General features: G+C 39.2%; 1 protein-coding gene across 1 annotated transcript in view; it reads right to left on the reverse strand.

The window, feature by feature from the left end:
* Nucleotides 1–1,294: 1,294 nt before the first annotated feature.
* LOC145987134 (5-hydroxytryptamine receptor-like) overlaps nt 1,295–24,323 on the reverse strand; it is a 488,137-nt gene continuing 465,108 nt past the window's right edge. Inside the window, exon 3 of the mRNA XM_083121632.1 lies at nt 1,295–2,813. Within this exon, the coding sequence (XP_082977758.1) occupies nt 2,006–2,813 (808 nt within the window). The 3' untranslated portion in view covers nt 1,295–2,005. The remainder of the gene's footprint in view (nt 2,814–24,323) is intronic.

Genomic DNA, 24,323 nt, shown 5'->3' on the forward strand with positions numbered 1-24,323 from the left:
TAAGCAGAATTCTAAACAAAACAATATATCTTAAGAAGTGATGTTATAAATTGACACCCAGAATATCAATTATGTCTTGTAATGCAGTTATAGTATAAAACTTCACATTCACTTAAGTAATGCGCGAAACACGCACTCACGCACTCACGTAACACATTATTGCGAGCGAAGCGAGAAAATTTTTACATCTATTTTTTTGCAGGCTTTCAATAATATTAATTTAATGGGGTGTCAGTACTTTCTTAGGATCCCGAGACATTTAGTCTTTTCCAGCTTCTCTTTTGGCACGTTCCGGTTCAAAAACATCTCCAAAATATATTGTTCGAACTCTCTCTCTCCACTACAGAAATCCCTTGACAATCTAAGGTTTAACACTTAATCAAGAGCTTCTATCTCCCCCTTTAAATTTAATACTCAATCCTACCACAAATATTTCCATACCAATTTTAGACATACTGTTGATAATGAAGAGTGGATATTGCCTCCTCCAAAAATAATTCTCAGTCTCCACACCTGAATTTCCACAACAGTAAAAGACAATGGAATACACAAGAATTGCATACCCCCTCAATTTAATGCTCAATCCCCTCTAACTAAAGTCAGCCCCCGTGACGGAGTGGTTAGCACATCGCGCTGCGACGCCCGGGACGGGTTCGAATCCTGACTTGGGTATGTACGTTTGTGACGTCTATTCATCAATTTCATCTTGTCATCACTCATCCCAATCTTCGCAAATTAACCAAATCAAATCAAACCCTCTAACTAAAATATCCGCCATAATCTAAGACCTATAATTGGATACTGTTCCCCCCAAAGTTTAATTCAGAACCCCCCAGAACCCACGTGTCAATTAAGGCATAATATGTAAGAGTTGGATATTTAGCCCCCATTCGATAATACCCTTGAACACTTTCTTTTCTTCATCTAATGGATTAAGTATGGTGCATTTAAGGTGTACAACTTTTATATATATTTTGGAAATATATATAAATGTTGAATTTTATATTATTTGAAGGTAAAAATCACCCAAAGGATCTCGATGGCGCAACCTGCGGCTTAATCTACCCTGTGGGCACACCTGTCATGGTGGAAGTCCGACATATTGCCTTTGAAAAGTTAATTTTATATGACGAAGAAAATTCTCTAGCATAACATAGCCTGGAATGTACTGAAAGAATGAGATATATATACAATCATAAAAGAAAGCATGGATTTCACTTCGGAATTTATTGAAGTCAATATTTTGCAATGACACAAAATTTCAAAAGATCGGGAAGAACAATGACGTAAAAATTCATCACATTTCCCATTCTTGCAGATGCAACAATCGAAATCCACTTCTTGCACCGTTACACAAACATATCAGACCGTTGCCTGGTAAACATACTGCATATTTAGGGCTCAGTAATATGCAGTAACCATACCAGCGAGTCGATATGTCAAGATACTCAAAAGAGATACGACATAAGCAGAAAGTCTTGTACAAATGTCTTGGAAAACTAGTATTCACGATTACAATCAGGACCAAAAATATATATGTGTATATAGTTGTGTAACATGTATATATTATACATATCTTTTGATTTTTAACAGTGGTATTGTTGTAGCTTTTTCTAGTTAGAAAAACAATTGCTCTCTTTATGTATTTGTTTATACTGTGCTATGCAGGGATTTTGGAACCAAAACCAGTCGATCTACAACTACGCATTTCCATAATTAAAAAATATACACTTCTATTCTTGATTGTAAATCACAGTTTAACCACGTCACTTTCACTGTATCTTTCGCCTCCGTCGGCGAAAATATGCACAAGTTCGCCTCGATTCATTTAAAAATATATATCTGTACTTAGCACCAGATCAAAAATATATAAATTTTAATTGGTTGAAACACAGACACGACGTGTTCTCGTATGTTCCAAGGGGGATTTCGGAGCGGCAATATTGCGGATACGGGATGAGTCCACACCAAAGGGAATTGGTATTGCAAGAGGTTGGGTCAACAATCACTGCATGTACCTCACCCCGAAGCGTCTGTTTCGTTTTCTAGCACCTCTACGTCCGCACAAGATCCTCTTGAAAGCGTGGCGGAACTCCGGACTGAATATTGTGTATATTATGGGGTTCAAAGTGCTATTGAAGTAGCCTAACCACAGGAAGAAGGCTATCATGTACGGGCTGAAGTATTCCTCGCTGTAGTGTGGTAACAGGAGGGCCATCACGAAGAACGGTAACCAACATATCACAAACACGCCTGTTATTATGGCTAAGGTCTTTGCGGCCTTTCTCTCCCGTTTGGAATCGGCGGCGTCCTTGGATTTCCTTTTGATGTGCGTCGGATGTCCGGAGTGATGTCCGGGAACCCCGCTCGTGCAGTCCATCGTCGGCGGATCCGGGGACAGCCCGTTGGCGAAGGATGTCTTTTCGGGGCTGGTGTTAGTGGAGGAGACCGTGGTGAATGCGGTGGTCTCCGACACCGTCGGTGGAGGCCTCGTGGTGACGTTCTTCGGATTGGCACCGATTCTTCTTCTTATTCTCTTCCTCGCCGTCTGGAATATCCTCCAGTAGAGGAAGAGGATGAAGGCCAGGGGAACGTAGAAGGAGGACATCGTCGCGAAGATCTGGTAGCTGACGTCCTGGCTGACCAGGCAGGTCATGTTGACCGACACCCTCTCTTCCCACTTCGGGTCCTTCCAACCGAACATCGGCGCTATGGATACGAATAAGGCCACCAACCAGACTATCAGGATCATCAGGCCGATTCTCTTCGGATTTCTTTGGTGGATGTAGTCGATGTCTGTTACTGCCCAGTACCTGCAACGAAACAGACCCTTTGTAGTCACAATACAAAGAACAAATTGTTTAAAAAATTCCATTAACTCATAGCAAAATTAGTACATTTTAGAATTATTGTGTAGAATAGTTATGAAATATGGTGATTTAAATCAAGTGATCTTGGAGACCAATTTTCCCTGCAAATTATCCTATTCTCTAAGACTCGAAAGAAGGAAACCGGTAGAAAGGTCTGCACAAATCACAATAGGAGTTAATGGTGGTAGTTGCACCTTGTAGAATGAGGAGGAGTTGAAGAAATGAAGAACAAAAAAGCAGCAAACAAAAACATAAATGTTTGATGGATGATGAATTTATGAAGGTGAGGGAATATGGTCAACTTGGATTGGAGGCGTCATGAAGGAATGGTTAGACCTAATCTTTCAAGACGTTGTAACAACATTTCTGTAAGTTGTATTTTGACCTGAAGTTTATTTGAAAATTGATGAACAAAATGAAAATGTAAACATCACAATATCACTTTTCTGCCTTTAAATTCCTAGGCCCTTACCCATTGTAATTTGTTACACTTGCCTCATTATGAACCTTTAACGTGCAACTCGTGAGGTGCGAACAACTTGTGTGTTTATCGTCGTACATAGTAAGGTTCATAACGATGTGTCACAAATTGTGTACACATTATTGGATAATCTAATAACGGGGCCTCCCCGATGGCGCAGTGGTATTGTCGTCGCCTTGTAATCAAAGATTCCGGGGTTCGATACCCGGTGGAGGCACATGGCACAGTGGTTCGAATCCCACTTTAAACCGTAGGTCCAGTCCCGATTAGCCTTACTGTCCATAAAGTGGACTTAAAAACACCAAATTCAACCGAGCAAGAAGCTAATGAATGGAGGAATCCTTTTTCAGCATAATATTTTAATGTTTTTAAAATTATGTAGAACCTGTACAGTGTAGAGAAAATTTTGTAATGACAAGAAAATTTTGCCTGAGAAATAACTTCAAAAGAAAAGAAGAAAGAAAAATTAAAATCAATTAGTCCATTCAAACGTTACAGGGTAAAATACAACTTGTGACCGCAATTTTCCAATATTCGGCCGATACCTACAATGCTTAAAATCACTAATTACCTATAATTACCATTTACCAATAAGTTCCAAAACCATTTCATATAAAATGTATATATAATTTTTAAATTCTGACTTTAGCCTCCGAAGTATTCATGATTTCACAGTTCGTGGATATTTTTACAGAAGTATCTTCAACAGTGAAGGACAAAAGTATGAATGAAATAATTTCCAACATTGGGAGCGGAGTAAGGATCTGGTTACGAGTTTAGCCCCTCCCCCAATTGTCCTATATCTCGAATATGTTACATCTCGATCTTTTTGTTTGTTAGTGAGTTTCCGAAAATAATTTAGATTTTACGCTCTGAAAATATGACGGCCTTAATTTTTCGTTTTCATTATAAACTAAGGTTTGTCGTAAAATCGACACTTGAGACTGACACCTGGCCTTTCAAATAAAAGTTAGCATTGCGAATTAATAAAGATTATTACGAATAATGTACATATATTGTTTGTAAATTCTAGTTTCATAAAAATGGATTTAGTAGAACCATGTATAAGCAGTGATTTTTTTAATGGACTTTTCTACCATATATTTCCCCCAGTTTACAAAAAATTGAGAACTGTACCAAGGATTAATATCTAGCCACAGAAATTTACGTGTCAGACTGTTCGTTAGAGTTTGCTAAATTGAAGGACGGACACGCAAATTGGATTTAGAAGCGATGGCGTACATTGAAAAGGTCGACTCCCGCTTCAACGTTTTACTCCCAAATTTTTTCCCAGCAGAGTTCCGTTCCGTTGGAATTACCACTAGTGGATCTCTTCACTGTTTCCATTATGACCTCCTCCAACAATAAGCACAAAAATAAAGGGAGCGATTCTCATCAACCTGCATAGTAGCTTGAAAATTAAAATTTCACTGATCCGATGGGAATGCTTAGTGCGGTAGTTCAAGCGGGTCACGCATGAACGATCCATTGTTGGTTAAAACGATTTTTCATTGTTGCAAAGGCTGCTTCAACGGCACCAGAGTATTGGGAGTTTCTTGTGTACACTGTCCAGAAGACGCATGACTGGAAGACGTTTTGTATTAGTATTCCCAATTAAGATATTTGTAAAATGATATGGTGAAGAACGAACCGATAATCTCACACATGGTTATCCTATCCTGTCTTACGTAAATTTATTTCACATCATTGAATTCAACAATAGATTGTGATATATTTCGATTGAAATGATTTTTTTTAGTGACGGCCAGTGCCGGATCTACAAGCCGCAAAACCCCGCAGTACGGGGGGCCCGGGGACAAGTAAGCCTTTAGGGGCCCCTCAGCCATTGACATAGTAGAGGGTTCGCGTATTTAAAAAATAAACGTAGTTACTCAGGGGTACAGATACGAGTATACAGGTAAAGGTAAAGTTAAAGTTCCCTGTGCACATAGCACCGTGCCATAAAGGCACATTTAGGGTATGTTGGGGTAGGTTCATACATATTTTCGATGTGATCAGCACCACGCTCCGGGCGCCTTTATTCCCCCATCGGGTACCATTTGATTTTAGGCTGGGTGGGTCCTGGAGACGCTTTATGTGTGGACAAAGCCGGAAAAATTCCGAGCTTAGATCTCCCACCCAGGGTCTCCCGCGGGGCAGTCAGACTAGAATCAAATCAGGTTAGAATTTCACGATAAATGCAGTAGTGAAGATTTCTTCAACCTATATGTAACAAGGAAAAGTCATGACTGCATGATTGTAACAAAGGTATAATTTTCCAGGTGTTATATATATATCACATCACCATGGGCGCAGAAACCGGCGAGACCAGGGGGGCCCGGCCCTCTTCAGTTCTCGTCCTTCCCCCCCATAAGGGCTCAATGTATAACTTTCAACATATTAGGCTACATAACTTTTGCACACAGAAATTTCGGACACAACAGGTGGGAAACTACACAGGATTTTGTTCTTAAAAGAGCAGAATCAATTATCTGGGACTATCACTCATTTTGAATATCTTTCTTGTGCTTTTCGTTTACTATTTCCTTTTTCAAACCGACAATGAATTAAGGAAAACGAATGGTATTATTATGAATGCATATGTGTGAGAAAAGAGGAAGAAACATGGGAATACTGTAGACTCCATGCTCTTGAATGAGCCAGTCCATTGCAAAATGGGCACCTTTATTTCCATTCCGAAAAGTCAAGCAGAAGTTGAAAGTATTCTGTTTTCAATATGCCGCTGTTTTATATAATCAGGATTAATATCTTTTTAGATGTACATGTAAACATGTGTGTGCTACTTCATACTGCATTGATGTGGCTGAAAGTTGCAGTGTTACATATTTATACCAATGCTTAACCAACGTTCAGAACAATACGTGTATGTATGTGTGTGAGCGGCTTAAGGGCCGGTGACCCAAGCGATTGCCCTGGGCACCGCCCTCGACGACGTTAAACCAGGGCGTCCCGATTTAATAGTGCCAATCCTCATTTCTGATTATATGAATGTGGATATTTGTTTTATAAACAGTTGAATTTGTGTAGAGAAAACATATTTGAATTTACTTCTCAATGACACAAGAAAATGCAAAATCATGTATTTATTTAAACTAAGAGACTGCTGTTATTTTGATATCAACCTACAATATACGCGTTCTTTGAGAATAAGGTATTGAAAAAACAAGGCTATTATTTATTGTCGTTAAAACCGTAAATACACAACAGGGTCATGTTTTTTATTGGCCGAAGGTGGAAAGTAGTGGGATCAGGGTAGAAAGTTGAGGCGGGGGGCGACAGGGTGGACAGTTGGGGTGCCAAAAATAGACCTCGCCTGGATGAAAATTTTATCTTGGCCCTTCCTTTTTATGTAAATATGTGTGAAGACATTAAACTCCTATAAAGGATTGTAGGAATAAGTATTATAAACCGAATATGATAATCAAATTCTCTGTCAAAAGTTACATGCAGAGTATTATGTTGTACAATTACATAATCACAGTACTACAGTGAATTATTTTTTTGTCCAGATAATAAAGTTCGATGTACCCTGATATATATATGATTTGTTGTCAAAGCTAGTTATTGTAATTACAATTTTTCAAATGTTATCTCAAGTGTATTAGGTCCCAACTAACCCCTCTCCCCACAAACAGAAAGAAATCCGTATTCATGCTTTATTTAGTTTTGCTCCCCCCCAAATCTTTGAAGAAATCGGCGCATAAGTACATCACCCCCTTCTCATTTAAAAATGTTGAGTTGAATTCAATATGGCGGCCACCAATCTGGCGGACGTCCGCTTGGAACACACCAATGTAGTTTCCCCCTAAGCCTAACCTGTATCTATCATGACCAATGATACCCAGCCTAACTCCTTTACTTTTTATAGGGAGTGTTAAGGGACGTTTGAATCACCCTATAGGCCCTTGTATGTGACTTTGTCAACATGAGATTAAGAATTACACACACACACATACATTTTGTATATGTGTAATATATGTACAGGGTGTTTCTGTGACCGTCTTACAGACTTGCAGGGATGATGGAAGGGAAGAAAAGCAACAAAATGAGATAGGGAATCCTGATCCGGAAATGCCCAAGTCAAACATTAGAAGCCAAAACCCTCGAAGGGCAGGCAACCACGCACAACACGGAGGAGTAACATAAAAGATGTCTGGGGAAGTGGAAAACAAACACAGAAGAATCACTGTAGTGGCTTTAGTGAGTAATAACTGCAGCCATTATTAGAGCAGTTATTCAAAGTGACGCCCCCCTGCCTCGATACAGGCATGACAGCGTGGCAATAAACTCTGTCGCATCCGCTCTAATATCCCAGGAGCCGTTCGGAACATATCACAGGCTACAAGGATTCTTGCAATGAGTTCCTCTACATTACTCACAGGTGTCTCGTAGACAACACTTTTGACATAACGCCACAAAAAAAAATCAAGTGGGTCAGATCAGGTGAACTGGCAGGCCAAGTAAGAGGTCCGCCTCTCCCTATCCACCGCTGAGGGAAGGTCTGCGTCTGAATATCACGAGTACCAGCTACGAAGTGGACTGAGGCGCCATCATGCTGAAACCACACGTGTTGACGAACGAGAAGTGGGACATATTCCAATAACTCGGGGAGGATGTCTCTCAGAAACACAGTGTACACTGGTCCAGTAAATTGTGGCGTGCTTCTAGACTACACACGTCGAGTTTGACGTTACATCTTCTCCACTGCATGCGCGGTGGATTGTTTTCAATTACTTTATGCTTCCCCTCCATGTTCTGCGTGGTTGCCTGCCCTTCGAAGGTTTTGGCTTGTAACTTTTGACTGGGGCATTTCAGGACCAGGGTTCCCTATCTCATTTGGTTGCGTTTGTTCCCTTCCATCATCCCTGCAAGTCTGTAACACGGTCGCAGAAACACCCTGTATAGTGTGTGTGAAGGTAGGTAGAGCAGGCCGTTGGTAATATTTTGAGGGCGGGCCCAAGATTTGTAGATCAGGCACTGGTGAGGCGGTTTGGGAGTGGGGGGGGGGGATATGGAGGAGCAATGGCGAAAACTTTACTTCAGATCAACATTTTGTTTTTCCGTGACTTTTTTAGTGCGTAGTGGATGATAATCATGCAAGTTTTTGACCAATAATTTTTCACTGGAGTCTGTTGATTTGATGATGTGAATTTAATTTCACTGTGTTTACATGATTTCCATTATCTTTGTTCAGTTATTAGTTCCAATGTAGTCGTAATTTTTTTCATTGTAGACAGCGTCGAATCTCGTTCTGGCGGGCTCAGGAGCGAACGACAGATGTGGCCTTTCTCTTGTCTTATTCCTGTTTCTATTTTTTCTCTTTAATTCTACTTTTCTCCTCCCCTTTCTTTCCTTCTTCTTATGTCTGTTTCTATTTTTCTCTAATTCTACTTCTCTTCCCTCTATGACTCATTATTTCTACTTTTCTTATTCCTCTCTCTCTCTCTCTCTCTCTCTCTCTCTCTCCTTATTCAAACCTTTCGATCCATTTCTGCCTCCAAGCATTATAAGATTTACGGAGAAGCAACAGTCATTATTCTTCGTAGACTGCGTGTTGAGTAGCTTATTTTAATATATATATTATGCATATGTGTGAATTGCTTTTTGTTTGCAGTGAGCTCATGTGTGTACCGGATTTGAATTATATTTTTATGAGCTTATAATGATGTGTAGTAAACTAAAATAATTGTGTTCCGATTCCATATGAGGATAAACTTGAAGTCGTGAAGATAGGTAAGCTCTGTCATGGCTTCCAGAAGAACTTAAAAGTGAAAGGAAAAATCCCAGAAAGGAGAGAAGGATAGAGTTCTTGTTGAAATGCTTAATTAGTATATCATCACATGTACTTTGGCGTAGCATGGGCATTTCGGGTGGGAACGCCAAGTCCGAAGGAAGGGTCGGCCCTTTCTTGCTTAATAATTTACTTATGGAATTAGTCGCCACAGGTATTGTTTGTTTGCCTGAAGTCAGCTGGGTTTTCAATAAAACATCAGTAGACCTAGTGTCCGGGTACCCAGTCATCAATTGGGGCTCGAATCATCATGTGGGGCTCGATCGCCTTAATGGATTTTTCTCGTAAGGCGCAGTGTTGCCAACTCTTACCCGAAAAAATCACCAAAGTTTTTGGTCTAACCTAACCTAAAGCAAGGAGCTGGCAACCTTTTTCTCGCAGTGTTGCCAACACTACACCCGAAAGTAAAGCTCGGTGGGGCTCGCCTTGATGGTTTGCTCTTGTAAGGCATAAGCCCTATTTTCTCGTAGTGTTACCAACATCTCACTCGAAAAAATCACCAAGGTTTTTGGTCTAACCTAGCCTAAAGCAAGGACCTGGCAATCTTGCTTGAGGCTTGTTTTACAGTGCATAAAGCAAGGTTGCCAACCTACTGGTATTTTTGCCATAGCCTTTTACAAAAAAAAAAAGCTGTCGTCGTAGCCTTTTATGATGTATATTTTGAGGGGCACAGAGTTGGCGACACTGTGGGTTTTTTACTGTAGCCTTTTATGAGGGGGGTTTATTGCTTTTTGTTTACATCTGGTAACACTGCCGTAGTTTGACAGTGTTGTTAACCTACTGGGTTTTTTCACTGAGGCTCGAATCATCATGTGGGGCTCGTCGTAGCCTTTTATGATGTATATTTTGAGGGGTACAGAGTTGGCGACCTGTGGGGGGCACTGTAGCCTTTTATGAGGGGGGGGGGTTTATTGACCTCTGTTTACATCTGGCAACTCTATTGGATGTTCTTTTTTTGAGGCTCGAAATTATTATTTGAGGCTTGAAATTATTATTTGAGGCTCGTCGGTGTTACCAACCCACTCTACAAAAATTCTACTATATGATCTTTCACTGGCTAAGCTAACCTACAAATAGGAGTTGGCAGCACTGACTTATAAACCCATTGGGTCTTCTTGGCATGTTTTTTCATGATGTGTTGCTAGACTATTGAGCATCTTGGCGTATACAATGTATATATTTTGAGAGTAGGTAAACCTACATCCAGGAACTGGCAACACTAGTTTCTGACAGTGAATTTGAAATAAAATATTAAACAAAATACATGAGTAAGCACTGTGATTACAAATAGTACCAGTGTTATGCCCCCAACTCCAACTGGACAACTGGGGAAAATAATTGTACAACAATTTGTACCTAATTGTACAACTACTTGTACCTAATTGTACAACATATACACAGACATAAAAGAGAGAGCCTTCCCGTAACTTACTTCATGTACAATTTATATGATTTTACAACTGTGAAAAGAAAGCATATGTGTTCTGTATGCACACATTCATTCTTATTTTTCGAAGTTGAATGGAAGCACATGTTTTTACGCTCTCGTAATACTAACTTTGCCCACTGATTTTAAATTGCTTCCATCCGCTTTTTTTTTTTCTGTGTTATTTCCGCATGCACGCAACATTCGCTTTCAATAGACAGAAGGAGTGTTAGTTTAGCAGGTTTTGAGTTTACAATTTATTAAATTAAACAATAATTTATTAAATTAAACAATAATTTATGTAAGAATATACTTGTACTTACCGAACACAAAATAATAAAAAGCACATGTGAATCTTTGCGTGTGTTCATGTTATATGACGACTGAGTAAAAAAATAATGTTGACTCCCCGAAAGATAAAAGTTCCTGGTTCGACATCAGATGCATGCAAATTTTATGTTTTGCTCTCCAAAATCTTTGATTTTTATGTTTGTGCTATTTGTCATACAGCAGAGGAGAAGAGGGGAGAGGGGAGGGGAGGGGGTACTATTAGCGCCATCTATTAGCAAACAATAGAAATAAAAAAGTAGGGTCAAACTTTTTCAACACCCAAACATTTTAAACGTCCTCGTTTAGTAATACGATCAGCAGAAGATGTTTGAAAGAGTACTCTTAGTCGAGAAAGCTAATTGCTAGGGCCCATATATTGCTAAAATGTTCCTTGATTTGCATATTTCTCATACCGCCATATGTTGTTCTAGTTGACTTCTTCCAAAAAAATGCTAATTAGCGAGAGTTAATTAAGCAAGGCAAGTAAAAGAAGCAAAATAGAACAGCATATGTGCCGGCGTGAGAATATGTAAAAATTCGATTCAGAGGTGGATCGAATTAAAGTTGGGGGATATTTTGCATTTTTTTCCTATAATGTACAAAACATTTACCGTACATAATTTTTTCTATTTACAACAGTATAAAATAAGAGGAATGTGTGACAATATCCATATTAATTAGGAAGGTATGTTGTATGCTAGGTTAGCTAATTGTGTCTTCTACAGCTTCACTGTATAGAGGAAAGATGGAAAAAGAGAGCTCTACGGAAACTGACGCTCTTAACAATATTGTACGTTCGTGAAAATTATATATATAAATAAGACTTAAGCGTATTATCTGCTTTCATGTCAGATTTTCCCAACCTGTGAGCTGTAGTGTTTAGGTGACAAGCGACCTGCTCAAATATAATACTGTTGACAATATTGAACGCCCCGTGAAAATTATATATAAATAAGGCATAAGCGTATTATCTGCTTTCATGTCAGATTTTCCCAACCTGTGAGCTGTAGTGTTTAGGTGACAAACGACCTGCTCAAATATGATACTGTTGACAATATTGAACGCCCCGTGAAAATTATATATATAAATAAGACTTAAGCGTATTATCTGCTTTCATGTCAGATTTTGCCAACCTGTGAGCTGTAGTGTTTAGGTGACAAGCGACCTGCTCAAATATAATACTGTTGACAATATTGTACGCCCGTGAAAATTATATATAAATAAGGCATAAGCGTATTATCTGCTTTCATGTCAGATTTTCCCAACCTGTGAGCTGTAGTGTTTAGGTGACAAGCGACCTGCTCAAATATAATACTGTTGACAATATTGAACGCCCCGTGAAAATTATATATAAATAAGGCATAAGCGTATTATCTGCTTTCATGTCAGATTTTACCAACCTGTGAGCTGTAGTGTTTAGGTGACAAGCGACCTGCTCAAATATGATACTGTTGACAATATTGTACGCCCGTGAAAATTATATATAAATAAGGCATAAGCGTATTATCTGCTTTCATGTCAGATTTTACCAACCTGTGAGCTGTAGTGTTTAGGTGACAAGCGACCTGCTCAAATATGATACTGTTGACAATATTGAACGCCCCGTGAAAATTATATATAAATAAGGCATAAGCGTATTATCTGCTTTCATGTCAGATTTTACCAACCTGTGAGCTGTAGTGTTTAGGTGACAAGCGACCTGCTCAAATATGATACTGTTGACAATATTGAACGCCCCGTGAAAATTATATATAAATAAGGCATAAGCGTATTATCTGCTTTCATGTCAGATTTTGCCAACCTGTGAGCTGTAGTGTTTAGGTGACAAGCAACCTGCTCAAATATAATACTGTTGACAATATTGAACGCCCCGTGAAAATTATATATAAATAAGGCATAAGCGTATTATCTGCTTTCATGTCAGATTTTACCAACCTGTGAGCTGTAGTGTTTAGGTGACAAACGACCTGCTCAAATATGATACTGTTGACAATATTGAACGCCCCGTGAAAATTATATATAAATAAGGCATAAGCGTATTATCTGCTTTCATGTCAGATTTTGCCAACCTGTGAGCTGTAGTGTTTAGGTGACAAACGACCTGCTCAAATATGATACTGTTGACAATATTGAACGCCCCGTGAAAATTATATATAAATAAGGCAACAGCGTATTATCTGCTTTCATGTCAGATTTTGCCAACCTGTGAGCTGTAGTGTTTAGGTGACAAGCGACCTGCTCAAATATGATACTGTTGACAATATTGAACGCCTCGTGAAAATTATATATAAATAAGGCATAAGCGTATTATCTGCTTTCATGTCAGATTTTACCAACCTGTGAGCTGTAGTGTTTAGGTGACAAACGACCTGCTCAAATATGATACTGTTGACAATATTGAACGCCCCGTGAAAATTATATATAAATAAGGCATAAGCGTATTATCTGCTTTCATGTCAGATTTTGCCAACCTGTGAGCTGTAGTGTTTAGGTGACAAGCGACCTGCTCAAATATGATACTGTTGACAATATTGTTCGTACATTGTATTGTATAGGAGACTAGAAGCATATAATTTGGCGAAAAAAAAAACCCAAGTAAGGTCATAGAGAATAGTTAAAAAAAAGTGAACAATTATATTTTGCATTGCACAGCATTAGGTATTAAATAACATACCCCCAAAAAAATCTCTGCATTATGCGTTCTGTAAAAGAATTGCCCTACGTGCCAAATTGCTGTGTCAAGTAAACATTTTCAAAAGCACTGTCGTACTTGTGTGCCGGGAAAGCAAATATGTGCGACCAAACTGTGCTCTAAGTGTGGAAAAAAATATTTCTATTGCCAACTTCAAGTTTTTTTTTTTTTGACACGTATATATATTATTATTTTTTTAACAGAGGAAGAAAGTCCGTGCTTCGGAAAACGCGATGATGTGCGTAATGATATTTTTCTTCTCCTGCTCAGACTTGTACCAATCTACTGTGTACCGTCTTCTTCCCTGCATCGCCTCGTTCAGTTCGTCCGACCTCTCGTTCAATTTTTCCCCAGCAGCCGAAAGCAGAATGTTGAGATCATCGCACCTCAGGCCGCTGATCTCCCGAAGATGGTCCTTGAGAACCATTTCACAAGGGATGCGAAATTCCGGCGTCGTTCTTGCTATGATTACAAGTTTTTTTACATCCTCACAATCTCCGTTTACTGCGTGTTTAAATATTTTACATAGTAGCTCGGGCGGCAAATCAGTTATACGAGACATGTTGTTATTATTATTATTATTTTTCACTCTATGTTATTTATATACCCCACCCCAATTTTTGTTTCGTGTTCATGGCGATGGTGGTAGAGTGCCACACACGTAAATTTGCTGTTGCGTAGAAACGAATTTTCGTTTCGTCTCCCTCTCTCTTAGCATCATGTGTTCTACCCTGCTCGATAACCTTCGCTATTGTTGCCATATTGTTATTCTATTCCTGGACACACTCGTGCAAACATTATTGAAAACAATTGAATAGCTCACGGTTCGCGGTTCCCACCGTTCGGTAGGGACGCTAATGTGGCAATATAGCACGGCGTAGTGCTTGCTTCTTTTATGCAGTGCATGTTCATTGGCTAGCTAGTAACTAGTGTTGCCAACTGTAATAATGAAGCACTATTTCTGTCATGGAAGGGGAAAAGGCAGGTAAAGTGGCGGTGAGTTTTGTTGGATTGGAAGCACCATATTTTTATTTTATACTAAGTATTTGACCGGTTTGACGTTGTGTGCGTGTATTGCGTGTGTGTATGTAAAAGTGTGTGTTTGCTAATGAACGTTAAATTCCATAATGCCTCCAGTTCTGTCGAAGTTGAAATCAAAAAACCTTGCATAGCTAAGCTCGGGAAATTCTAAGCAACGTGCACGAGTTCATGAAGGAGGAAGCCAGTCATGGTGTTAGCATCCCAATAAAGCATTTTGGCAAGAGAGCAGCGAACAGCAGCAACAAATTGTTCATATTTCATAATTTTGGAATTATTCAAAATAAATAAATTATGTAGCTCCAACATCATTTCAATTCTGGCTCCGGCACGTGTTCTTGTAGAAATTGCATAGAGGAGGCTGTCATTTTTGCTGCTTAATGCGATACATATTGTTTTCTGTGTTAAAATTGCCATGCTTTGATGGGTGATAAGCCTATTGAAAACTGTGATCGAGCGAGATATTTTTTTGTGCTGAATAGTATTGAAATAACATAAGAAGTCTCATTATTTATTTTATATTTTGATGTTTTAGTTAGGAATATATTGATTTTCAATTTTCCGTTGCTGCGTAATGACCGGGGGGGTCGAAATAGAGCGGCATCTGCCGCCACCTCCCAGGGAGGCAAAATGACTAGCGCCGGCCCTGGTTCATAACAAAAGAAAAAGCCGCGCAGCTTATCGTCTAGTGGCAGTATATGTACTTGTTATTGTTGTGGAAGCCGGCATCCTTTGTAAATGTACAACAAAGGCAACCGACTGTTGCCGATCTCAGAGAGGAAATAATAATAATACTGCTTCAGGAGGAGTGTTATGGTGTAATTGTAGCGGTTTAACACGTTGGCATGTTATTATCTGCCGTTGCAGTTCCATACCAGTGTATACGGGTTTTGGAAGTGAAAAGTTAAAACGCCACCAGTGCATTAATGCAATGAAAAATAATATATATATTTTTTTATTTTGTTTGAAATCACTCAAATAAGGAATCGTATGAAGAAGTCTTCTTTGCAGCATTTTTGGTAATTTTACTTATGTGTTAGTTCATATTTTGCGAATTTTTAGTCCATATGTATGTAGCTACATACAAAGTCACTTGTTAGTACATATTAATCCTAGTCCTGGTATAATGCATGACGTTTAAAACTCAACGTTAGATAGACCTGAATTCTCTAATTTTATTGTTGTACGTAACAGCTGTGCATCGGCGCACTGCAGCGATTTTTCTATCTGCTCCATTAGCAACACTGCTTCTTTAGTTGTTTCGCGCATCGCACGGCAGAATTATCTGCGCTGGACTCTACCCAGTGCGGCGACCCGTTCACCCAGTGATGCGTCTCTGCTCACGAACCTTTCGAAAGCTGCGTGCTCTAACTTTCTGTCTGCTTCGTGACGTGCATCCAGATCCGTCTGCGTGGTGTTGTAAGCGATGTCGTGATTTTTGCATGCGGCGTCCAACGGATTCACACCCTTGTCCCCTCTCTCCAATTTTTTCTCAAGTTTGGTACCCGGTCCGCAGTACTGGTAGCCAGGTAAATGTACGTGTTCTCGAAAAGTTTGGAGCAATCCAAATACCAGCAACTGATGAAACTGTACGATGGTCTGGACATTGCAACGTTCGCCTCGGAAATAAAACCACTCGACGATTGTCGTGAAAATTCAGTCGTTGTGTTCGACGACGCCATCCTGGAAAATCAAAATGAAATTCACAACTTTTTCACGCAAGGTCGTCACAAAAAAATGGATTGCTTCTACCTAGCTCAAACGTTTTCCAAAATTCCAAAACAGTTAGTACGCGACAACGCTAATTTCATATGTTTGTTTCGTCAAGATCACACCTACCTCAAGCACGCGTACGATGACTACGTAGGCGGAGACATGAACTACAATCAATTTTCGGAACGCTGCTGCTCTTCTTGCTGGAACGGTGATGATTTCGGATTCGCGACGATCGACATGACGAGGAAACCCAACGACGGAAAATACAGAAACAAAATCAACGACTTTCTAAACGTTGCAACGTTGTGAGAAACGACGTTTATTTATAAACGTTTATAAATAAACGTCGTTTCTCACAACGTTGCAACGTTTAGAAAGTCGTTGATTTTGTTTCTGTATTTTCCGTCGTTGGGTTTCCTCGTCATGTCGATCGTCGCGAATCCGAAATCATCACCGTTCCAGCAAGAAGAGCAGCAGCGTTCCGAAAATTGATTGTAGTTCATGTCTCCGCCTACGTAGTCATCGTACGCGTGCTTGAGGTTGGTGTGATCTTGACGAAACAAACATATGAAATTAGCGTTGTCGAGTACTAACTGTTTTGGAATTTTGGAAAACGTTTGAGCTAGGTAGAAGCAATCCATTTTTTTGTGACGACCTTGCGTGAAAAAGTTGTGAATTTCATTTTGATTTTCCAGGATGGCGTCGTCGAACACAACGACTGAATTTTCACGACAATCGTCGAGTGGTTTTATTTCCGAGGCGAACGTTGCAATGTCCAGACCATCGTACAGTTTCATCAGTTGCTGGTATTTGGATTGCTCCAAACTTTTCGAGAACACGTACATTTACCTGGCTACCAGTACTGCGGACCGGGTACCAAACTTGAGAAAAAATTGGAGAGAGGGGACAAGGGTGTGAATCCGTTGGACGCCGCATGCAAAAATCACGACATCGCTTACAACACCACGCAGACGGATCTGGATGCACGTCACGAAGCAGACAGAAAGTTAGAGCACGCAGCTTTCGAAAGGTTCGTGAGCAGAGACGCATCACTGGGTGAACGGGTCGCCGCACTGGGTAGAGTCCAGCGCAGATAATTCTGCCGTGCGATGCGCGAAACAACTAAAGAAGCAGTGTTGCTAATGGAGCAGATAGAAAAATCGCTGCAGTGCGCCGATGCACAGCTGTTACGTACAACAATAAAATTAGAGAATTCAGGTCTATCTAACGTTGAGTTTTAAACGTCATGCATTATACCAGGACTAGGATTAATATGTACTAACAAGTGACTTTGTATGTAGCTACATACATATGGACTAAAAATTCGCAAAATATGAACTAACACATAAGTAAAATTACCAAAAATGCTGCAAAGAAGACTTCTTCATACGATTCCTTATTTGAGTGATTTCAAACAAAATAAAAAAAATATATATATTATTTTTCATTGCATTAATGCACTGGTGGCGTTTTAACTTTTCACTTCCAAAACCCGTATACACTGGTATGGAACTGCAACGGCAGATAATAACATGCCAACGTGTTAAACCGCTACAATTACACCATAACACTCCTCCTGAAGCAGTATTATTATTATTTCCTCTCTGAGATCGGCAACAGTCGGTTGCCTTTGTTGTACATTTACAAAGGATGCCGGCTTCCACAACAATAACAAGTACATATACTGCCACTAGACGATAAGCTGCGCGGCTTTTTCTTTTGTTATGAACCAGGGCCGGCGCTAGTCATTTTGCCTCCCTGGGAGGTGGCGGCAGATGCCGCTCTATTTCGACCCCCCCGGTCATTACGCAGCAACGGAAAATTGAAAATCAATATATTCCTAACTAAAACATCAAAATATAAAATAAATAATGAGACTTCTTATGTTATTTCAATACTATTCAGCACAAAAAAATATCTCGCTCGATCACAGTTTTCAATAGGCTTATCACCCATCAAAGCATGGCAATTTTAACACAGAAAACAATATGTATCGCATTAAGCAGCAAAAATGACAGCCTCCTCTATGCAATTTCTACAAGAACACGTGCCGGAGCCAGAATTGAAATGATGTTGGAGCTACATAATTTATTTATTTTGAATAATTCCAAAATTATGAAATATGAACAATTTGTTGCTGCTGTTCGCTGCTCTCTTGCCAAAATGCTTTATTGGGATGCTAACACCATGACTGGCTTCCTCCTTCATGAACTCGTGCACGTTGCTTAGAATTTCCCGAGCTTAGCTATGCAAGGTTTTTTGATTTCAACTTCGACAGAACTGGAGGCATTATGGAATTTAACGTTCATTAGCAAACACACACTTTTACATACACACACGCAATACACGCACACAACGTCAAACCGGTCAAATACTTAGTATAAAATAAAAATATGGTGCTTCCAATCCAACAAAACTCACCGCCACTTTACCTGCCTTTTCCCCTTCCATGACAGAAATAGTGCTTCATTATTACAGTTGGCAACACTAGTTACTAGCTAGCCAATGAACATGCACTGCATAAAAGAAGCAAGCACTACGCCGTGCTATATTGCCACATTAGCGTCCCTACCGAACGGTGGGAACCGCGAACCGTGAGCTATTCAATTGTTTTCAATAATGTTTGCACGAGTGTGTCCAGGAATAGAATAACAATATGGCAACAATAGCGAAGGTTATCGAGCAGGGTAGAACACATGATGCTAAGAGAGAGGGAGACGAAACGAAAATTCGTTTCTACGCAACAGCAAATTTACGTGTGTGGCACTCTACCACCATCGCCATGAACACGAAACAAAAATTGGGGTGGGGTATATAAATAACATAGAGTGAAAAATAATAATAATAATAACAACATGCCTCGTATAACTGATTTGCCGCCCGAGCTACTATGTAAAATATTTAAACACGCAGTAAACGGAGATTGTGAGGATGTAAAAAAACTTGTAATCATAGCAAGAACGACGCCGGAATTTCGCATCCCTTGTGAAATGGTTCTCAAGGACCATCTTCGGGAGATCAGCGGCCTGAGGTGCGATGATCTCAACATTCTGCTTTCGGCTGCTGGGGAAAAATTGAACGAGAGGTCGGACGAACTGAACGAGGCGATGCAGGGAAGAAGACGGTACACAGTAGATTGGTACAAGTCTGAGCAGGAGAAGAAAAATATCATTACGCACATCATCGCGTTTTCCGAAGCACGGACTTTCTTCCTCTGTTAAAAAAATAATAATATATATACGTGTCAAAAAAAAAAAAACTTGAAGTTGGCAATAGAAATATTTTTTTCCACACTTAGAGCACAGTTTGGTCGCACATATTTGCTTTTCCGGCACACAAGTACGACAGTGCTTTTGAAAATGTTTACTTGACACAGCAATTTGGCACGTAGGGCAATTTTTTTACAGAACGCATAATGCAGAGATTTTTTTGGGGGTATGTTATTTAATACCTAATGCTGTGCAATGCAAAATATAATTGTTCACTTTTTTTTAACTATTCTCTATGACCTTACTTGGGTTTTTTTTTTTCGCCAAATTATATGCTTCTAGTCTCCTATACAATACAATATACGAACAATATTGTCAACAGTATCATATTTGAGCAGGTCGCTTGTCACCTAAACACTACAGCTCACAGGTTGGCAAAATCTGACATGAAAGCAGATAATACGCTTATACCTTATTTATATATAATTTTCACGGGGCGTTCAATATTGTCAACAGTATCATATTTGAGCAGGTCGTTTGTCACCTAAACACTACAGCTCACAGGTTGGTAAAATCTGACATGAAAGCAGATAATACGCTTATGCCTTATTTATATATAATTTTCACGAGGCGTTCAATATTGTCAACAGTATCATATTTGAGCAGGTCGCTTGTCACCTAAACACTACAGCTCACAGGTTGGCAAAATCTGACATGAAAGCAGATAATACGCTTATGCCTTATTTATATATAATTTTCACGGGGCGTTCAATATTGTCAACAGTATCATATTTGAGCAGGTCGTTTGTCACCTAAACACTACAGCTCACAGGTTGGCAAAATCTGACATGAAAGCAGATAATACGCTTATGCCTTATTTATATATAATTTTCACGGGGCGTTCAATATTGTCAACAGTATCATATTTGAGCAGGTCGCTTGTCACCTAAACACTACAGCTCACAGGTTGGTAAAATCTGACATGAAAGCAGATAATACGCTTATGCCTTATTTATATATAATTTTCACGGGGCGTTCAATATTGTCAACAGTATTATATTTGAGCAGGTTGCTTGTCACCTAAACACTACAGCTCACAGGTTGGCAAAATCTGACATGAAAGCAGATAATACGCTTATGCCTTATTTATATATAATTTTCACGGGGCGTTCAATATTGTCAACAGTATCATATTTGAGCAGGTCGCTTGTCACCTAAACACTACAGCTCACAGGTTGGTAAAATCTGACATGAAAGCAGATAATACGCTTATGCCTTATTTATATATAATTTTCACGGGCGTTCAATATTGTCAACAGTATCATATTTGAGCAGGTCGCTTGTCACCTAAACACTACAGCTCACAGGTTGGTAAAATCTGACATGAAAGCAGATAATACGCTTATGCCTTATTTATATATAATTTTCACGGGGCGTTCAATATTGTCAACAGTATTATATTTGAGCAGGTCGCTTGTCACCTAAACACTACAGCTCACAGGTTGGTAAAATCTGACATGAAAGCAGATAATACGCTTATGCCTTATTTATATATAATTTTCACGGGCGTACAATATTGTCAACAGTATCATATTTGAGCAGGTCGCTTGTCACCTAAACACTACAGCTCACAGGTTGGTAAAATCTGACATGAAAGCAGATAATACGCTTATGCCTTATTTATATATAATTTTCACGGGGCGTTCAATATTGTCAACAGTATTATATTTGAGCAGGTCGCTTGTCACCTAAACACTACAGCTCACAGGTTGGGAAAATCTGACATGAAAGCAGATAATACGCTTATGCCTTATTTATATATAATTTTCACGGGCGTACAATATTGTCAACAGTATTATATTTGAGCAGGTCGCTTGTCACCTAAACACTACAGCTCACAGGTTGGCAAAATCTGACATGAAAGCAGATAATACGCTTAAGTCTTATTTATATATATAATTTTCACGGGGCGTTCAATATTGTCAACAGTATCATATTTGAGCAGGTCGTTTGTCACCTAAACACTACAGCTCACAGGTTGGGAAAATCTGACATGAAAGCAGATAATACGCTTATGGCTTATTTATATATAATTTTCACGGGGCGTTCAATATTGTCAACAGTATTATATTTGAGCAGGTCGCTTGTCACCTAAACACTACAGCTCACAGGTTGGGAAAATCTGACATGAAAGCAGATAATACGCTTAAGTCTTATTTATATATATAATTTTCACGAACGTACAATATTGTTAAGAGCGTCAGTTTCCGTAGAGCTCTCTTTTTCCATCTTTCCTCTATACAGTGAAGCTGTAGAAGACACAATTAGCTAACCTAGCATACAACATACCTTCCTAATTAATATGGATATTGTCACACATTCCTCTTATTTTATACTGTTGTAAATAGAAAAAATTATGTACGGTAAATGTTTTGTACATTATAGGAAAAAAATGCAAAATATCCCCCAACTTTAATTCGATCCACCTCTGAATCGAATTTTTACATATTCTCACGCCGGCACATATGCTGTTCTATTTTGCTTCTTTTACTTGCCTTGCTTAATTAACTCTCGCTAATTAGCATTTTTTTGGAAGAAGTCAACTAGAACAACATATGGCGGTATGAGAAATATGCAAATCAAGGAACATTTTAGCAATATATGGGCCCTAGCAATTAGCTTTCTCGACTAAGAGTACTCTTTCAAACATCTTCTGCTGATCGTATTACTAAACGAGGACGTTTAAAATGTTTGGGTGTTGAAAAAGTTTGACCCTACTTTTTTATTTCTATTGTTTGCTAATAGATGGCGCTAATAGTACCCCCTCCCCTCCCCTCTCCCCTCTTCTCCTCTGCTGTATGACAAATAGCACAAACATAAAAATCAAAGATTTTGGAGAGCAAAACATAAAATTTGCATGCATCTGATGTCGAACCAGGAACTTTTATCTTTCGGGGAGTCAACATTATTTTTTTACTCAGTCGTCATATAACATGAACACACGCAAAGATTCACATGTGCTTTTTATTATTTTGTGTTCGGTAAGTACAAGTATATTCTTACATAAATTATTGTTTAATTTAATAAATTATTGTTTAATTTAATAAATTGTAAACTCAAAACCTGCTAAACTAACACTCCTTCTGTCTATTGAAAGCGAATGTTGCGTGCATGCGGAAATAACACAGAAAAAAAAAAAGCGGATGGAAGCAATTTAAAATCAGTGGGCAAGGTTAGTATTACGAGAGCGTAAAAACATGTGCTTCCATTCAACTTCGAAAAATAAGAATGAATGTGTGCATACAGAACACATATGCTTTCTTTTCACAGTTGTAAAATCATATAAATTGTACATGAAGTAAGTTACGGGAAGGCTCTCTCTTTTATGTCTGTGTATATGTTGTACAATTAGGTACAAGTAGTTGTACAATTAGGTACAAATTGTTGTACAATTATTTTCCCCAGTTGTCCAGTTGGAGTTGGGGGCATAACACTGGTACTATTTGTAATCACAGTGCTTACTCATGTATTTTGTTTAATATTTTATTTCAAATTCACTGTCAGAAACTAGTGTTGCCAGTTCCTGGATGTAGGTTTACCTACTCTCAAAATATATACATTGTATACGCCAAGATGCTCAATAGTCTAGCAACACATCATGAAAAAACATGCCAAGAAGACCCAATGGGTTTATAAGTCAGTGCTGCCAACTCCTATTTGTAGGTTAGCTTAGCCAGTGAAAGATCATATAGTAGAATTTTTGTAGAGTGGGTTGGTAACACCGACGAGCCTCAAATAATAATTTCAAGCCTCAAATAATAATTTCGAGCCTCAAAAAAAGAACATCCAATAGAGTTGCCAGATGTAAACAGAGGTCAATAAACCCCCCCCCTCATAAAAGGCTACAGTGCCCCCCACAGGTCGCCAACTCTGTACCCCTCAAAATATACATCATAAAAGGCTACGACGAGCCCCACATGATGATTCGAGCCTCAGTGAAAAAATCCAGTAGGTTAACAACACTGTCAAACTACGGCAGTGTTACCAGATGTAAACAAAAAGCAATAAACCCCCTCATAAAAGGCTACAGTAAAAAACCCACAGTGTCGCCAACTCTGTGCCCCTCAAAATATACATCATAAAAGGCTACGACGACAGCTTTTTTTTTTTTGTAAAAGGCTATGGCAAAAATACCAGTAGGTTGGCAACCTTGCTTTATGCACTGTAAAACAAGCCTCAAGCAAGATTGCCAGGTCCTTGCTTTAGGCTAGGTTAGACCAAAAACCTTGGTGATTTTTTCGAGTAAGATGTTAGTAACACTACGAGAAAATAGGGCTTATGCCTTACAAGAGCAAACCATCAAGGCGAGCCCCACCGAGCTTTACTTTCGGGTGTAGTGTTGGCAACACTGCGAGAAAAAGGTTGCCAGCTCCTTGCTTTAGGTTAGGTTAGACCAAAAACTTTGGTGATTTTTTCGGGTAAGAGTTGGCAACACTGCGCCTTACGAGAAAAATCCATTAAGGCGATCGAGCCCCACATGATGATTCGAGCCCCAATTGATGACTGGGTACCCGGACACTAGGTCTACTAACATCATCCATGCATGTTTTAGCTAGAAAATGAGATGCCTCACTATGCCACAAATGTTTTGAACTCTGGTGTCTTATACTTTTCGGTATGACGCAAGTCATTAGAAAACCTACCTGAATCACAAGCGCCTCTGAACAACAGTAGACGTCATTGTTGTGG

The sequence above is a fragment of the Lepisma saccharinum genome, chromosome 4 (genome assembly GCF_977018435.1).
Source record: "Lepisma saccharinum chromosome 4, izLepSacc3.1, whole genome shotgun sequence".
NCBI classification, from domain to species: Eukaryota; Metazoa; Arthropoda; class Insecta; order Zygentoma; family Lepismatidae; genus Lepisma; species Lepisma saccharinum.